The sequence below is a fragment of the Salvelinus fontinalis genome, chromosome 23 (assembly GCF_029448725.1).
Source record: "Salvelinus fontinalis isolate EN_2023a chromosome 23, ASM2944872v1, whole genome shotgun sequence".
In the NCBI taxonomy this organism is placed as follows: domain Eukaryota; kingdom Metazoa; phylum Chordata; class Actinopteri; order Salmoniformes; family Salmonidae; genus Salvelinus; species Salvelinus fontinalis.
Genome location: NC_074687.1, coordinates 45,969,594 through 45,984,191, shown reverse-complemented (window position 1 = coordinate 45,984,191; position 14,598 = coordinate 45,969,594). Strand labels below are relative to the sequence as shown.

Here is a 14,598-nt window from a genome sequence, read left to right as displayed (position 1 = left end):
CAAGTAACATCTTGTCTAGGGTAAATTACATCATGAACTGGTTAATTAAGCATAGGCTAGTTAAAGTATACATTCAACCATCAAACATTTTCAGTTCATTATTGCATCTAGAACTTATCTTACTTAAATGAGAAACTTAGACCCTTTTGCTCCCAGAGCCATCAAGATGGTCATATTTTTTACAGTGTACAAATGAATGAGAATATGAATGTTTGTATTTGAGCGAAAAAGAGTGAGAGAGAGGGAGGATAAGGGAGTAGCCTTAACACCTGAGATTAACAATAAAACACTCATGATAATGCTAACAAGCCCGCATTATAGTACATCATTTGTCATGTGTACTTGAATAGCTCTTTTATACATGGTCCCCATTCAGACATATAGGACTCTGTAAGTCCCATATGGTCTCATAAAAGACCCAATAAGAGAATTCCTGCTGAATAAAAATTAGATAGATTTTTATTAACTTCCAATATGGGAAAATGTAATATTCAGTATAATAAATTAGACATTATTACTTAAGAATTTAAATGGTTATCATGCTTATACATGATTATGTTTACAAGTAATGAAATGAATAATCATGAATAATTCATATATAGTTTATTTCTGCTTATTCATGAAAGTTATTATAAACCTGATGAAAGATATTTTTTAAGCCATGTCATACTTATGAATTGAAATGCTTATAAGCCTATACGTATAGATTTTTTTTTCTACAAGTAATTATGAAATACCTATTTATTCATAGTTTATTAGTGGTAATACATACAAGTTATTATTGGGCGGCAGGTAGCCTAGTGGTTAGAGCGTTGGATTTGTAACTGAAAGGTTGTAAGATCGAATCCCGAGCTGACAAGGTACAAATCTGTCGTTCTGCCCCTGAACAAGGCAGTTAACCCACTGTTCCTAGGCCGTCACTGAAAAATAAGAATCTGTTCTTAACTGACTTGCCTAGTTAAACTAAGGTAAAATAAATTATAAAGTGCTACAGAATATTCAAAATATGTTTTAGGTACAAATGATTGACTCATCCTTAAGCATTTATGTCAGCCGTGGTTTTGTTTGCTATTGCTTCCTATATGCAACGCTACTCTTTTTTTAGATGTCACAACATGGGCATTCAAGTCACATTTAGTGTGTTGGCATACTGTTGTTGTAAGAGGAGACCTTTTCACAGCATTTACTTTTTACCATATTTACATTGACATTAATTCACATGCACTCTTGAAATATTTTCATATTTACAGTTACCAATATTTAATATCAGAGAGAGAGAAACTCAGGATACTAGACAACGAGGACTCTGAGTCAGCTAATATAAATCTCTATAAGTTTGGAACAGTATTGGTACAGGGCAACCGCCAACAGTTTCAGCTGGACTTTCGCCTAATCAAAGAAATAGCTCAGCAGGAGAAGCTCTCCCTTGAGAAAGATACCCCCACCCCGAACGGGTCAGACCAGACCTCTTCATTACATAAACCTACAGACGAGCAACCCCAAGCGGAAAGTCAACCTCCCAACACAGAGTACTACTCCCTCATTGAAATGAGGAATAAATTCACCCAGCTGGAGGTTAGGCAGGTGGAGCTGGAATAGCAGGTGATTACACTCCAGTCAGGACAGACTCAGACAACAGTCCAGCACAACACCACCCCCTTAACTAGACTTGGAGAGCAGGAGGGGGAGAGAGAAATATCTGCACTCTGGACTGTAGTGAGACAACATCTACAAGAGAAAGAGCAGGAGAAGAACAGCGCACTAGAGGAGAGGATCAGACTGCTGGAGGAGAGGCTGAGGGGGGGGGGTGACAGAGAACAACCCATTAAAGAGGTAGCCAGCAGAAAGGCTCACCTCAGCTCCCGACAAAAGTCTCGACACCCACAGCAGAACAGAGCACCCCAGACCCTGACCATAGCGTCGACAACACAGCGCGACAGACAAAGAACCCCAAGCCCAAGGGATACCACCCCTTCTGAGCACCCACCTTTCAGCCACCCTGATAGCCCTCCTGACCCCCCCCCCCACACACACACACACACACACCCGCTGAGGACATACACAAACGGGGCATATAAACAAGGAAGAAAACTGTCTAAACTCTGGTGTCCAAACAATCAGTGCGCCCTAGACCTTCTGTCTGAGGACAAACTAGGGTCAGCCAGCCACATAATACACAGAGGCACAGACGACCTGAGAACACAGCAGGAAAGTGTGGCCACAGCACACAAGGTTGTGATTGAAAAAGCTTCTTCTACTTTCCCCAACGCACAAGTGGTTATCTCCACCCGTGACTGTACCTCAAAACCAAATGTTTTCCTGGCCCACCACTCCACCCTGGACTTGAACAGCCTTTACAACCAGGTCCACCTATACAAGGCCCACCTTCGCCAGGACCCTAAAGGATATTGCTCTCAAACACTTCACACAGGAGCACCAGATCAATAGACACCCTGCCCAGAACAGCAAGACGCTCTCCCAGACCTGTTGCCCCCCCCTGGACCTACACATAAAGGACCCATGCCGAGATGGCCTACATTCAGACCACAACACCACCAGCCACATCCACACCCCCACCCCAACCAATCAACCATCCCCACACCCCATTTAGGCCCCCTCAGATCAGACCTATGGCCCTCCTGCTCACCCCATGCCCCCCACTCCCGCAAAGAGGGCCTGAACATGGAAGTCACACATACGCCCAGGCCGGGAGCGGGCAAGAAGGATCAACACCCACTCTTACACTAGCCCAAGCCAATGGAATGTACCAGACGCTCAGCAGGTTCTGCTCAGCAGGTTCTGCTCAGCAGGTTCTGCTCACATTTACTGGCCTGAGGCCAAACCACACGACCAACAACACTGGACACTTTACGGAACACAAAGCCTTCACTATCTCATCCTTTAATATCCAAGGCTTGAGGTCCTCTGCACCTTGGCCGAAAGAGCAAGAACCTGGACTGAAATACAAACATTGTCATCCTACAAGAAACATGGGATAGAGGAGATGGACCCACTGGTTGCCCTCTAGGTTACAGAGAGCTGGTAGTCCTATCCACCAAACTACCAGGTGTGAAACAGGGAAGGGACTCAGGGCCTATGCTAATTTGGTATAGAGCAGACCTAACTCACTCTATTAAATTCATCAAAAGAGGAACATTTTACAATTGGCTAGATATTAAAAAATAAATTATCTTAACAGAGAAAAATGTCATCCTGTGTGCTAAATATAACCCCCCCATTAGAATACCCATACTTTAATAAAGACTGCTACTCCATCCTGGAGGGGGAAATCAGTAATTTCCAGGCCCAGGGACATGTACTAGTCTGTGGCGACCTAAATGCCAGAACCGGACAAGAACCTGACACCCTCAGCACACAGGAGGACAAACACCTGCCTGGAGGTGACAGCATTCCCTCCCCCATATGCCACCCTAGGCACAACTATGACATCATAACCAACAAAAACGGGCCACAAGTCTTGCAGCTCTGTCACACCCTGGGAATGTACATAGTCAATGGTAGGCTTCGAGGGGACTCCTATGGTAGGTACACCTATAACTCAACCTAGCGTCTCTCAGAGCGTTCAGTTAGCCCACCGACACCCCTATCAGATCACAGCAAAATCACAGTCTACTTGAACAGAGCAATACTCAATCATGAGGCATCAAAGGCTAAGGAACTGAGTAATATTAAGAAATGCTGTAGATGGAAGGAATGTAGTGTGGAAACATACCAAAAAACTATTAGGCAACAACAAATTCAATCCCTTTTAGACAACTTCCTGGACAAAACATTCCACTGTAATAGTGAAGGTGTGAACTTGGCAGTAGAACATCAAAACAGTATATTTGACGTTTCAGTGTCCCTGTCAAATCTAAGAATTTCAAACAGAAAATGAACAACAATGAATGGCTTGATGCAAAAACCAAAGAAAGAAACAGAGAAACCTGTCCCTCGAAAAACATATAGACCCAGAAAACCTGAGTCTATGCCTTCACTATGGTGAATCATTAAAACAATACAGAACAGCAATACACTACGGAAAAAGAAGGAACAGCAGGTCAGAAATCAGATCAATGCAATGAAGAATCCAGACTCTAACCACTTCTGGGAAAATGTGAAAACACTAAACAACACAAATAATTATCTATCCAAAATGAAGGTATGGGTAAACCAATTATCCAATCTTTTTGGCTCTATAACAAAGAACAAACAGCAAAAAGATATACCGCTGAAGTCGGAAGTTTACATGCACCTTAGCCAAATACATTTAAACTCAGTTTTTCACAATTCCTGACAATTAATCCGAGTAAAATGCCCTGTCTTAGGTCAGTTAGGATCACCACTTTATTTTAAGAATGTGAAATGTCAGAATAATAGTAGAGAGAAGGATTTATTTCAGCTTTTATTTCTTTCATCACATTCCCAGTGGGTCAGAAGTTAACATACACTCAATTAGTATTTAGTAGCATTACCTTTAAATTGTTTAACTTGGGTCAAACGTTTCAGGTAGCCCCCCACAAGCTTCCCACAATAAGTTGGGTGAATTTTGGCCCATATCTCCTGACATAGCTTGTGTAACTGAGTCAGGTTTGTAGGCCTCCTTTAACGCACACGCTTTTTCAGTTCTGCCCACACATTTTCTATGGGATTGAGGTCAGGGCTTTGTGATGGCCACTCCAATACCTTGACTTTGTTGTCCTTAAGCCATTTTGCCACAACTTTGGAAGTATGCTTGGGGTCATTGTCCATTTGGAAGACCCATTTGTGAAAAAGCATTAACTTCCTGATTGATGTCTTGAGATGTTGCTTCAATATATCCACATAATTTTCCTACCTCATGATGCCATCTATTTTGTGAAGTGCACCAGTCCCTCCTGCAGCAAAGCACCCCCACAACATGATGCTGCCACTCCCGTGCTTCATGGTTGGGATGGTGTTCTTCGGCTTGCAAGCGTCCCCCTTTTTCCTCCAAACATAACGATGGTCATTATGGCCAAACAATTCTATTTTTGTTTCATCAGACCAGAGGACATTTCTCCAAAAAGTACGATCTTTGTCCCCATGTGCAGTTGCAAACCGTAGTCTGGCTTTTTTTATGGTGGTTTTGGAGCAGTTGCTTCTTCCTTGCTGAGCGGCCTTTCAGGTTCTGTCGATATAGGACTCGTTTTACTGTGGATATTCAGGTTCTGTCGATATGGGACTCGTTTTACTGTGGATACTTTTGTAGCTGTTTTCTCCAGCATCTTCACTGGGTCCTTTGCTGTTGTTCTGGGATTTATTTGCACTTTTCGCACCAAAGTATGTTCATCTCTAGGAGACAGAACTACCTGAGCGGTATGACGGCTGAGCGGTCCCATGGTGTTTATACTTGCGTACTATTGTTTGTACAGATGAACGTGGTAACTTCAGGCATTTGGAAATTGCTCCCAAGGATGAACCAGACTTGTGGAGGTCTCCAATTTTTTATCTGAGGTCTTGGTTGATTTCTTTTAATTTTACCATGATGTCAAGCAAAGAGCCACTGAGTTTGAAGGTAGGCCTTGAAATACATTCACAGGTACACCTCCAATTGACTAAAATGATGTCAATTAGCCTAGCTGAAGCTTCTAAAGCCATGACATAATTTTTTTGGAGTTTCCCAAGCTGTTTAACGGCACGGTCAACTTGGTGTATGTACACTTCTGACCCACTGGAATTGTGACACAGTGAAATAATCTGTCTGTCAACAATTGTTGGAAAAATGACTTGTATCATGGACCAAGTAGATGTCCTAACCGACTTGCCAAATCTATAGTTTGTTAACAAGAAATTTGTGGAGTGGTTGAAAAACAAGTTTTAATGACTCCAACTTAAGTGTATGTAAACTTCCGACTTCATTTGTACATGATCAAATACAAATCTTAGAATCAACTATTAAAGACTACCAGAACCCACTGGATTATCCAATTACCTTGAATGAACAGGACAAAATAAAAACCCTCCAACCCAAAAAGGCCTGTGGTGTTGATGGTATCGTCAATGAAATTATAAAATATACAGACAACAAATTCCAAATGGCCATACTTAAACTCTTTAACATCATCCTTACCTCTGACATCTTCCCCAATATTTGGAACCAAGGACTGATCACCCCAATCCACAAAAGTGGAGACAAATTTGACCCCAATAACTCAACAGCAACCTTGGGAAAATCCTCAGAATTATCCTTAACAGCAGACGCATACATTTTGTCAGTGAAAACAATGTACTGAGTAAATGTAAAATTAGCTTTTTACAAAATTATAGTACGACAGACCACGTATTCACCCTGCACACCCTAATTGACAAACAAACAAAAAAAACAAAAAAAAGCCATTGACTCAAAGGGTCTGCTATACAAATTGATGGAAAGTGGTGTACACAAACAACACGCGTGCGGTTAAAATTGGCAAGAAAAAACACATTTCTTCCCACATGGCCGTGGCGTGAGACAGGGATGCAGCTTAAGCCCCACCCTCTTCAACATATCGACGAATTGGCGAGGGCACTAGAACAGTCTGCGAACCCGGCCTCACCCTACTAGAATCTGAAGTCAAATGTCTACTGTTTGCTAATGATCTGGTGCTTCAGTCACCAGCCAAGGAGGGCCTACAGCAGCACCTAGATATTCTGCACAGGTTCTGCCAGACCTGGGCCCTGACAGCAAATCTCAGTAAGACCAAAAGAATGGTGTTCCAATAAAGGTCCAGTCGCCAGGACCACAAATACAAATTCCATCTCGACACCGTTGCCCTAGAGCACACAAAAAAAGCTATACATACCTTGACCTAAACATCAGCACCACAGGTAACTTCCACGAAGCTGTGAACGATCTGAGAGACAAGGCAAGAAGGGCCTTCTATGCCATCAAAATGAACATAAAATTCGACATACCAATTAGGATCTGGTTAAAAATACCTGAATCACTTATAGAACGCATTGCCCTTTATGGTTGTGAAGTCTGGGGTCTGCTCACCAACCAAGAATCCACAAAATGGGACAAACACCAATTGAGACTTTGCATGCAGAATTCTGCAAAAAAATATCATCTGTGTACACTATAAAACACCAAATAATGCATGCAGAGCAGAATCAGGACGATAACCGCTAATTATCAAAATCCAGAAAATATATGCTAAATTCTACAGCCACCTAAAAGGATTCCCAAACCTTCCTTAATAAAGCCATCACCTACAGAGAGATGAACCTGGAGAAGAGTCCCCTAAGCAAGCTGGTCCTGGGGCTCTGTTCACAAACACAAACAGACCCCACAGAGCCCCAGGACAGCAACACAATTAGACCCAAACAAATCATGAGAAAACAAAAAGATAATTACTTGACACATTGGAAAGAATTAACAAAAAAACGGAGCAAACTAGAATGCTATTTGGCCCTAAACAGAGAGTACACAGTAGCAGAATACCTGACCACTGTGACTGACCCAAACTTAAGGAAAGCTTTGACTATGTACAGACTCAGTGAGCATAGCCTTGCTATTGAGAAAGGCAGCAGTAGACCTTAAATGAGGTGGAAACTGAGCTGCACTTCTTAACCTCCTGCAAAATGTATTATCATATTAGAGACACATATTTCCCTCAGATTACACAGATCGACAAAGAATTTAAAAACGAACACTGTTTTGATAAACTCCCATGTCTAATGGGTGAAATACCACATTGTATCGTCACAGCAGCACGATTTGTGCCACAAGAAAAGGGCAACCAGTGAAGAACAAACACCATTGTTAATACAACCCATGTTTATTTATTTTCCCTTTTGTACTTTAACCATTTGCACATCGTTATGACACTGTACATAATATGACATTTGAAATGTCTTTATTCTTTTGGAACGTCTGTGAGAGTAATGTTTACTGTTCATTTCTATTGTTTATTTATTTATTTGTATGTTATCTGCTTCACTTGCTTTGGCAATGTTAACATATGTCTCCCATGCCTATAAAGCACATTGAATTGAGAAAGAGCAAAATCTTTCTATGTTTACTATTCATGGTTGACCCACTATTTCTTCATTATATCTGGGTTTTTTTGACTGGATTCCACATTTCTTAATGACATTTAACTGTGACACAATAAAAGTAAAGCCTTGTTCACCTTCGGAGGTGGGTTCTCCACATACTGTGATCACAACATGGAAAATCAAGTATATTCTCTATTCTATTCTTTATCTGATTATAATGTGTATTTGACAGAGCCTATGCAGGAGCTGCAGGGGACCATTTGTGTTCCTAGGGACATCAGCAGCCCTATCACATCTGATGAAGAGTACCTCAGCCCACTGGAGGAAGGCATGGACTTTGGAAGCCCAGAGCCCAGGAAGATAATTGACACTCGATTCAAGGAGCCTCCTGCCTTCCAGGTGAGACTGTGTAACGCTGGTTCTCTGGTGCATATCACCTGGCTTTCGTTGACTTTCCATTATACTGTAGGACCTTGATGTGGTAAACTTGGGGCAAGGGATCAGTTTGGTATTTTGCAACTATATTTTGTTCAATTTTTTTTATTGGTATTGCAATACACTGGAAATTGATTGAATCTATAAATTGCTTCTAACTAAATCTGAAGCCACTGCGTATGGTGATTCACCTCACCCAGCATGCATTGGATGTTCCATATAGTGTGGTTTACATTTTAATAAGTTACAGCATGGAAATTAGTCTGTGTTCTCTGCTCCAATTTCAAAATGGCTCATCATCCTTTTTAACAGGTAACTATGAATGATCAAGCGGTCATTGAAGGGCAACAGGTCACCATGTCTGTCCGAATAAGTGAGCAGCCCAAACCCATGCTTTATTGGTAGGTTTCCTGACTCCGTCAAATCCTCAACTCATTCCTCTTTGTTTAATGTGGAACTGACAGCATTTTAGCCAGATGAAATCTTATTAAAATCTGTTCATATACACCCCCAGGAAGAATATGACACTTTAAGAAAAACAATTTTTGAGAAGCTTTCATAAAATCATATAATTTTTGGGAATGACGTATAGTAAGGCATTTGTGAAAATTCTATAGCAATATAGAGTGGGAAAGCGGCCGTACGTTTGCAAAATCAATAGACACTGCAGTAAATAAAACGGAATAAAAACATCTGTCCAGGACAGGAGTCCACGCAGACCGGTTGTAACGTCAGGAGAATGATGGGTATGGTGTCAGGCGCAGAGAGCAGAAGTTTCACAGGAAAAAAACGCTTTAATGTCCACAGTAAACAGGAACAGGTACAAAAATGGGTGACGCCAAAACACAGGCGCAAACACAACCCAAAGACCACTGTTACATAAACCGGACAGCGAAACCCCAAAATCAACAATACACCTCCTACGTACAATAACACCAAGCCCGCACAAACACAAGCGGGCTAAACGAACTTAAATAGTACCCACCCCAAAAACCCAACAAGGAACAGGTGAAACCAATTAGACAAAAACAAACGAAAAGGAAAAAGGGATCGGTGGCAGCTAGTAGACCGGCGACGACGACCGCCGAGCGCCACCCGAACAGGAAGGGGAGCCACCTTCGGTGATATTCGTGACACCGGTACCAAAGCCATAGCCAATCAGAGCTACAGTACGCAAATATGCAAAGAAGCCATTTGCCGCACGGGCCTGCCATCATTCACTTTGAACTGGACTGGAAAGTCACCTGTTGCAGTAGCAACAGATCATTAGAACGCATTCGCCCGAAAGCCACAAAATGCACCTAAATGGATTTCTGCATTTATGTGAATGTCACTGCAGTCCTCTTACATTTGGAAACTTCACAAACAACCATGAAAAGGTATGCTCTCTCTCCTTCAGTTTCCTATGCACATTAACAACAACAAATGCTAGCCAGCGAGATCAGCTCGCGAGATCAGCTAAAATATAACAAGGGAACATTAGAGATTTCAAACTTTTTCAGCTAGTTGGCTGTCAAAATTGCACTGATAAACAATTGGGAATAGTAGCCTGATCGTTGTTCTGCAGCTTGCCTGCCAATGCATGAGTTCAAATCAAATCAAATTTTATTAGTCACATACACATGGTTAGCAGATGTTAATGCGAGTGTAGCGAAATGCTTGTGCTTCTAGTTCCGACAATGCAGTAATAACAACAAGTCATCTAATCTAACAATTCCGCAACTACTACCTTATACACGCAAGTGTAAAGGGATAAAGAATATGTACATAAAGATATATGAATGAGTGGTGGTACATACGGCATAGGCAAGGTGCAGTAGATGGTATAGAGTACGGTATATACCTATGAGATGAGTACTGTAGGGTATGTAAACATAAAGTGGCATAGTTTAAAGTGGCTAGTGGTCCATGTATTACATAAGATGGCAAGATGCAGTAGATGATATAGAGTACAGTATATACATATACATAAAAGATGTGTAATGTAGGGTATGTAAACATTATATTAGGTGGCATTGTTTAAAGTGGCTTGTGGTACATTTTTACATAATTTCCATCAATTCCCATTTTTAAGGTGGCTGGAGCTGAGTCAGTTTGTTGGCAGCGGCCGCTAAATGTTAGTGGTGGCTGTTTAACAGTCTGATGGCCTTGAGATAGAAGCTGTTTTTAAGTCTCTCGCTTGGATGCACCTGTACTGACCTCGCCTTCTGGATGATAGCGGGGTGAACAGGCAGTGGCTTGGGTGGTTGTTGTCCTTGATGATCTTTATGGCCTTCCTGTGACATCGGGTGGTGTAGGTGTCCTGGAGGGCAGGTAGTTTGCCCCGGGTGATGCGTTCTGCCGACCTCACTACCCTCTGGAGAGCCTTACGGTTGTGTGCGGAGCAGTTGCCGTACCAGGCGGTGATACAGCCCGACAGGATGCTCTCGATTGTGCATCTGTAGAAGTTTGTGAGTGCTTTTGGTGACAAGCCGAATTTCTTCAGCCTCCTGAGGTTGAAGAGGCGCTGCTGCGCCTTCTTCACAACGCTGTCTGTGTGGGTGGACCAATTCAGTTTGTCCGTGATGTGTACACCGAGGAACTTAAAACTTTCCACCTTCTCCACTACTGACCCGTCGGTGTGGATAGGGGGGTGCTCCCTCTGCTGTTTCCTGAAGTCCACAATCATCTCCTTTGTTTTGTTGACGTTGAGTGTGAGGTTATTTTCCTGACACCACACTCCGAGGGCCCCCACCTCCTCCCTGTAGGCCGTCTCGTCGTTGTTGGTAATCAAGCCTACCACTGTAGTGTCGTCCGCAAACTTGATGATTTAGTTGGAGGCGTGCATGGCCACGCAGTCGTGGGTGAACAGGGAGTACAGGAGAGGGCTCAGAACGCACCCTTGTGGGGCCCCAGTGTTGAGGATCAGCGGGGTGGAGATGTTGTTACCTACCCTCACCACCTGGGGGCGGCCCGTCAGGAAGTCCAGGACCCAGTTGCACAGGGCGGGGTCGAGACCCAGGGTCTCGAGCTTGATGACGAGTTTGGAGGGTACTATGGTGTTAAATGCTAAACTGTAGTCGATGAACAGCATTCTCACATAGGTATTCCTCTTGTCCAGATGGGTTAGGGCAGTGTGCAGTGTGGTTGCGATTGCGTCGTCTGTGGACCTATTGGGTCGGTAAGCAAATTGGAGTGGGTCTAGGGTGACCGGTAGGGTGGAGGTGATATGGTCCTTGACTAGTCTCTCAAAGCACTTCATGATGACGGATGTGAGTGCTACGGGGCGGTAGTCGTTTAGCTCAGTTACCTTAGCTTTCTTGGGAACAGGAACAATGGTGGCCCTCTTGAAGCATGTGGGAACAGCAGACTGCGCTAAGGATTGATTGAATATGTCCGTAAACACACCAGCCAGCTGGTCTGCGCATGCTCTGAGGACGCGGCTGGGAATGCCGTCTGGGCCTGCAGCCTTGCGAGGGTTAACACGTTTAAATGTTTTACTCACCTCGGCTGCAGTGAAGGAGAGCCCGCAGGTTTTGGTAGTGGGCCGTGTCAGTGGCACTGTATTATCCTCAAAGCGGGCAAAAAAGGTATTTAGCCTGTCTGGGAGCAAGACATCCTGGTCCGCGATGGGGCTGGTTTTCTTTTTGTAATCCGTGATAGACTGTAGACCCTGCCACATACCCCTTGTGTCTGAGCTGTTGAATTGCGATTCAATTTTGTCTCTGTACTGGGACTTAGCCTGTTTGATAGCCTTGCGGAGAGAATAGCTACACTGTGTGTATTCGGTCATGTTTCCGGTCACCTTGCCCTGGGTAAAAGCAGTGGTTCGCGCTTTCAGTTTCACGCGAATGCTGCCGTCAATCCACGGTTTCTGGTTTGGGAATGTTTTAATCGTTGCTCTGGGTACGACATCGTCAATGCACTTCCTAATGAACTCGCTCACCGAATCAGCATATTCTTCAATGTTGTTGTTGGACGCCGTGCGGAACATATTCCAATCCGTGTGATCGAAGCAGTCTTGAAGCGTGGATTCAGATTGGTCGGACCAGCGTTGAACAGACCTGAGCACGGGAGCTTGTAGTTTTAATTTCTGTTTGTAGGCTGGAATCAACAAAATGGAGTCGTGGTCAGCTTTTCCGAAAGGAGGGCGGGGGAGGGCCTTATATGCGTCGCGGAAGTTAGTATAACAATGGTCCAGAGTTCTGCCAGCCCTGGTCGGACAATCGATGTGCTGATAGAATTTAGGGAGTTTTGTTTTTAGATTAGCCTTGTTAAAATCCCCAGCTACGATGAATGCAGCCTCAGGGTGTGTGGTTTCCAGTTTACAGAGAGTCAGATAGAGTTCGTTCAGGGCCATCGATGTGTCTGCTTGCGGGGGAATATATACGGCTGTGATTATGACCGAAGAGAATTCCCTTGGTAGATAATGCGGTCTACATTTGATTGTGAGGAGTTCTAGATCAGGTGAACAGAATGACTTGAGTTCCTGAGTGTTGTTATGATGGTCACACCACGTCTCGTTAATCATGAGGCATACCCCCCCGCCCCTCTTCTTACCAGAAAGATGTTTGTTTCTGTCTGCGCGATGCGTGAAGAAACCAGCTGGCTGCACCGACTCCGTTAGCGTCTTTTGAGTTAGCCATGTTTCCGTGAAGCAGAGCACGTTGCAATCCCTGATGTCTCTCTGGAATGTTACCCGTGCTCGGATTTCATCGACCTTATTGTCAAGAGACTGGACATTGGCGAGTAGTATGCTAGGGAGTGGAGCGCGATGTGCTCGTCTCCGAAGCCTGACCAGGAGACCGCTACGTTTGCCCCTTTTTCGGCGTCGTGTAGCTTCGCCGGCTGGGATCAGGTCCATTGTATTGGGTGGAAGGCAAGACACTGGATCCGTTTCGGGAAAGTCATATTCCTGGTAGGAACGGTGGTTAGTTGACGTTAATCGTATATTCAGTAGTTCCTCCCGGCTGTATGTAATGAAATCTAAGATCACCCGGGGTACCAATGTAAGAAATAACACATAGAAAAACAAAATACTGCATATTTTCCAAGGAACGCGAAGCGAGGCAGCCATCTCGCTCGGCGTCGGAAGTCCATGAATGTACCAACCCACGTTTTGACAACTGATTGGGAACTTGCCTGCCTGCCCACCCATTTGCTCGATGCCAAATACATTTGATTGACAACTAAAAAATATGCTAACTGTATATAACAGTCATTCAAGTTCAGCGTAGCAAGCTAGCCATATCTTGCTAGCTAACCAAACACCACACCTGCATTGTCTCTAGCTGTAGCCAACGAAAAACGATATGAGGGGGAAAAAGTCGGTCACTCACCCACTCCTCCAATGACATGACATCCTCCCAGCAGCTAGCTAGCTAACGTTAGGTGGCATCTTTTTAGCTTGATAAATAAATAGCTAGTTACATACATAAATACTCTAGCTCAGGGGTGTCAAACTCAATCAGTGCACGGGCCATATAAAAAATGTAAAAACTCGCGGACCAGACATAGCCTATTTGTTTTGTTTTTTAATGTGCAACTGCGACCCAAACTGGCCATTGTTTTATTATGAATAAATATGGCCCTGAGCCTACAGAGTGGCGCAGCGGTCAAAGGCACTGCGTTGAGGCATCACTACAGACCCGGGTTCGATCCCAGGCTGTGTCACAACTGGCCATGATCGGGAGACCAATAGGGCGGTGCACAATTGGCCCAGCGTTGTTAGGGTTTGGCCTGGGGGGCTTTACTTTCATCATTGCGTTTTAGCAACTCCTAGTGGTGGCCAGTGCGTCTGCAGGCTGACTTCGGTCGTCAATTGAACGATGTTTCCTCCAACACATTGGTGCGGGTGGGTGTTAAGAAGAGCGGTTTGGCGGACCAATGCCAAATCTTTTCCATCTCCTGAAAAGGTGTTGTCGTGCCCTTTTTCATGACTGTCTTGTTGTGTTTGGACCATAACAGTTTGTTGGTGATGTGGACACCAAGGAACTTGAAGCTCTCAACCTGCTCCTCTACAGCCTCGTCGATGAGAATGGGGGCGTGCTCGGCCCTCCTTTTCCTGTAGTCTACGTCCATCTCTGTTTTATTGATCACGTTGAGGGAGAGGCTGCTATCCTGACACCACACTGCCAGGTCTCTGACCTCCTCCCTATAGGCTGTCTCATCATTGTCTGTGAT

The 14,598-nt window shown here is 44.0% G+C and overlaps 1 protein-coding gene across 1 annotated transcript in view; it reads left to right on the top strand.

Annotated features, from left to right (window-relative positions):
- Positions 1–14,598, top strand: part of spegb (striated muscle enriched protein kinase b) — a 114,746-nt gene that overhangs the window by 43,386 nt on the left and 56,762 nt on the right. The window contains exons 7-8 of the mRNA XM_055879046.1: positions 8,234–8,400; positions 8,749–8,837. Coding sequence (XP_055735021.1) covers positions 8,234–8,400; positions 8,749–8,837 — 256 coding nt within the window. The remainder of the gene's footprint in view (positions 1–8,233; positions 8,401–8,748; positions 8,838–14,598) is intronic.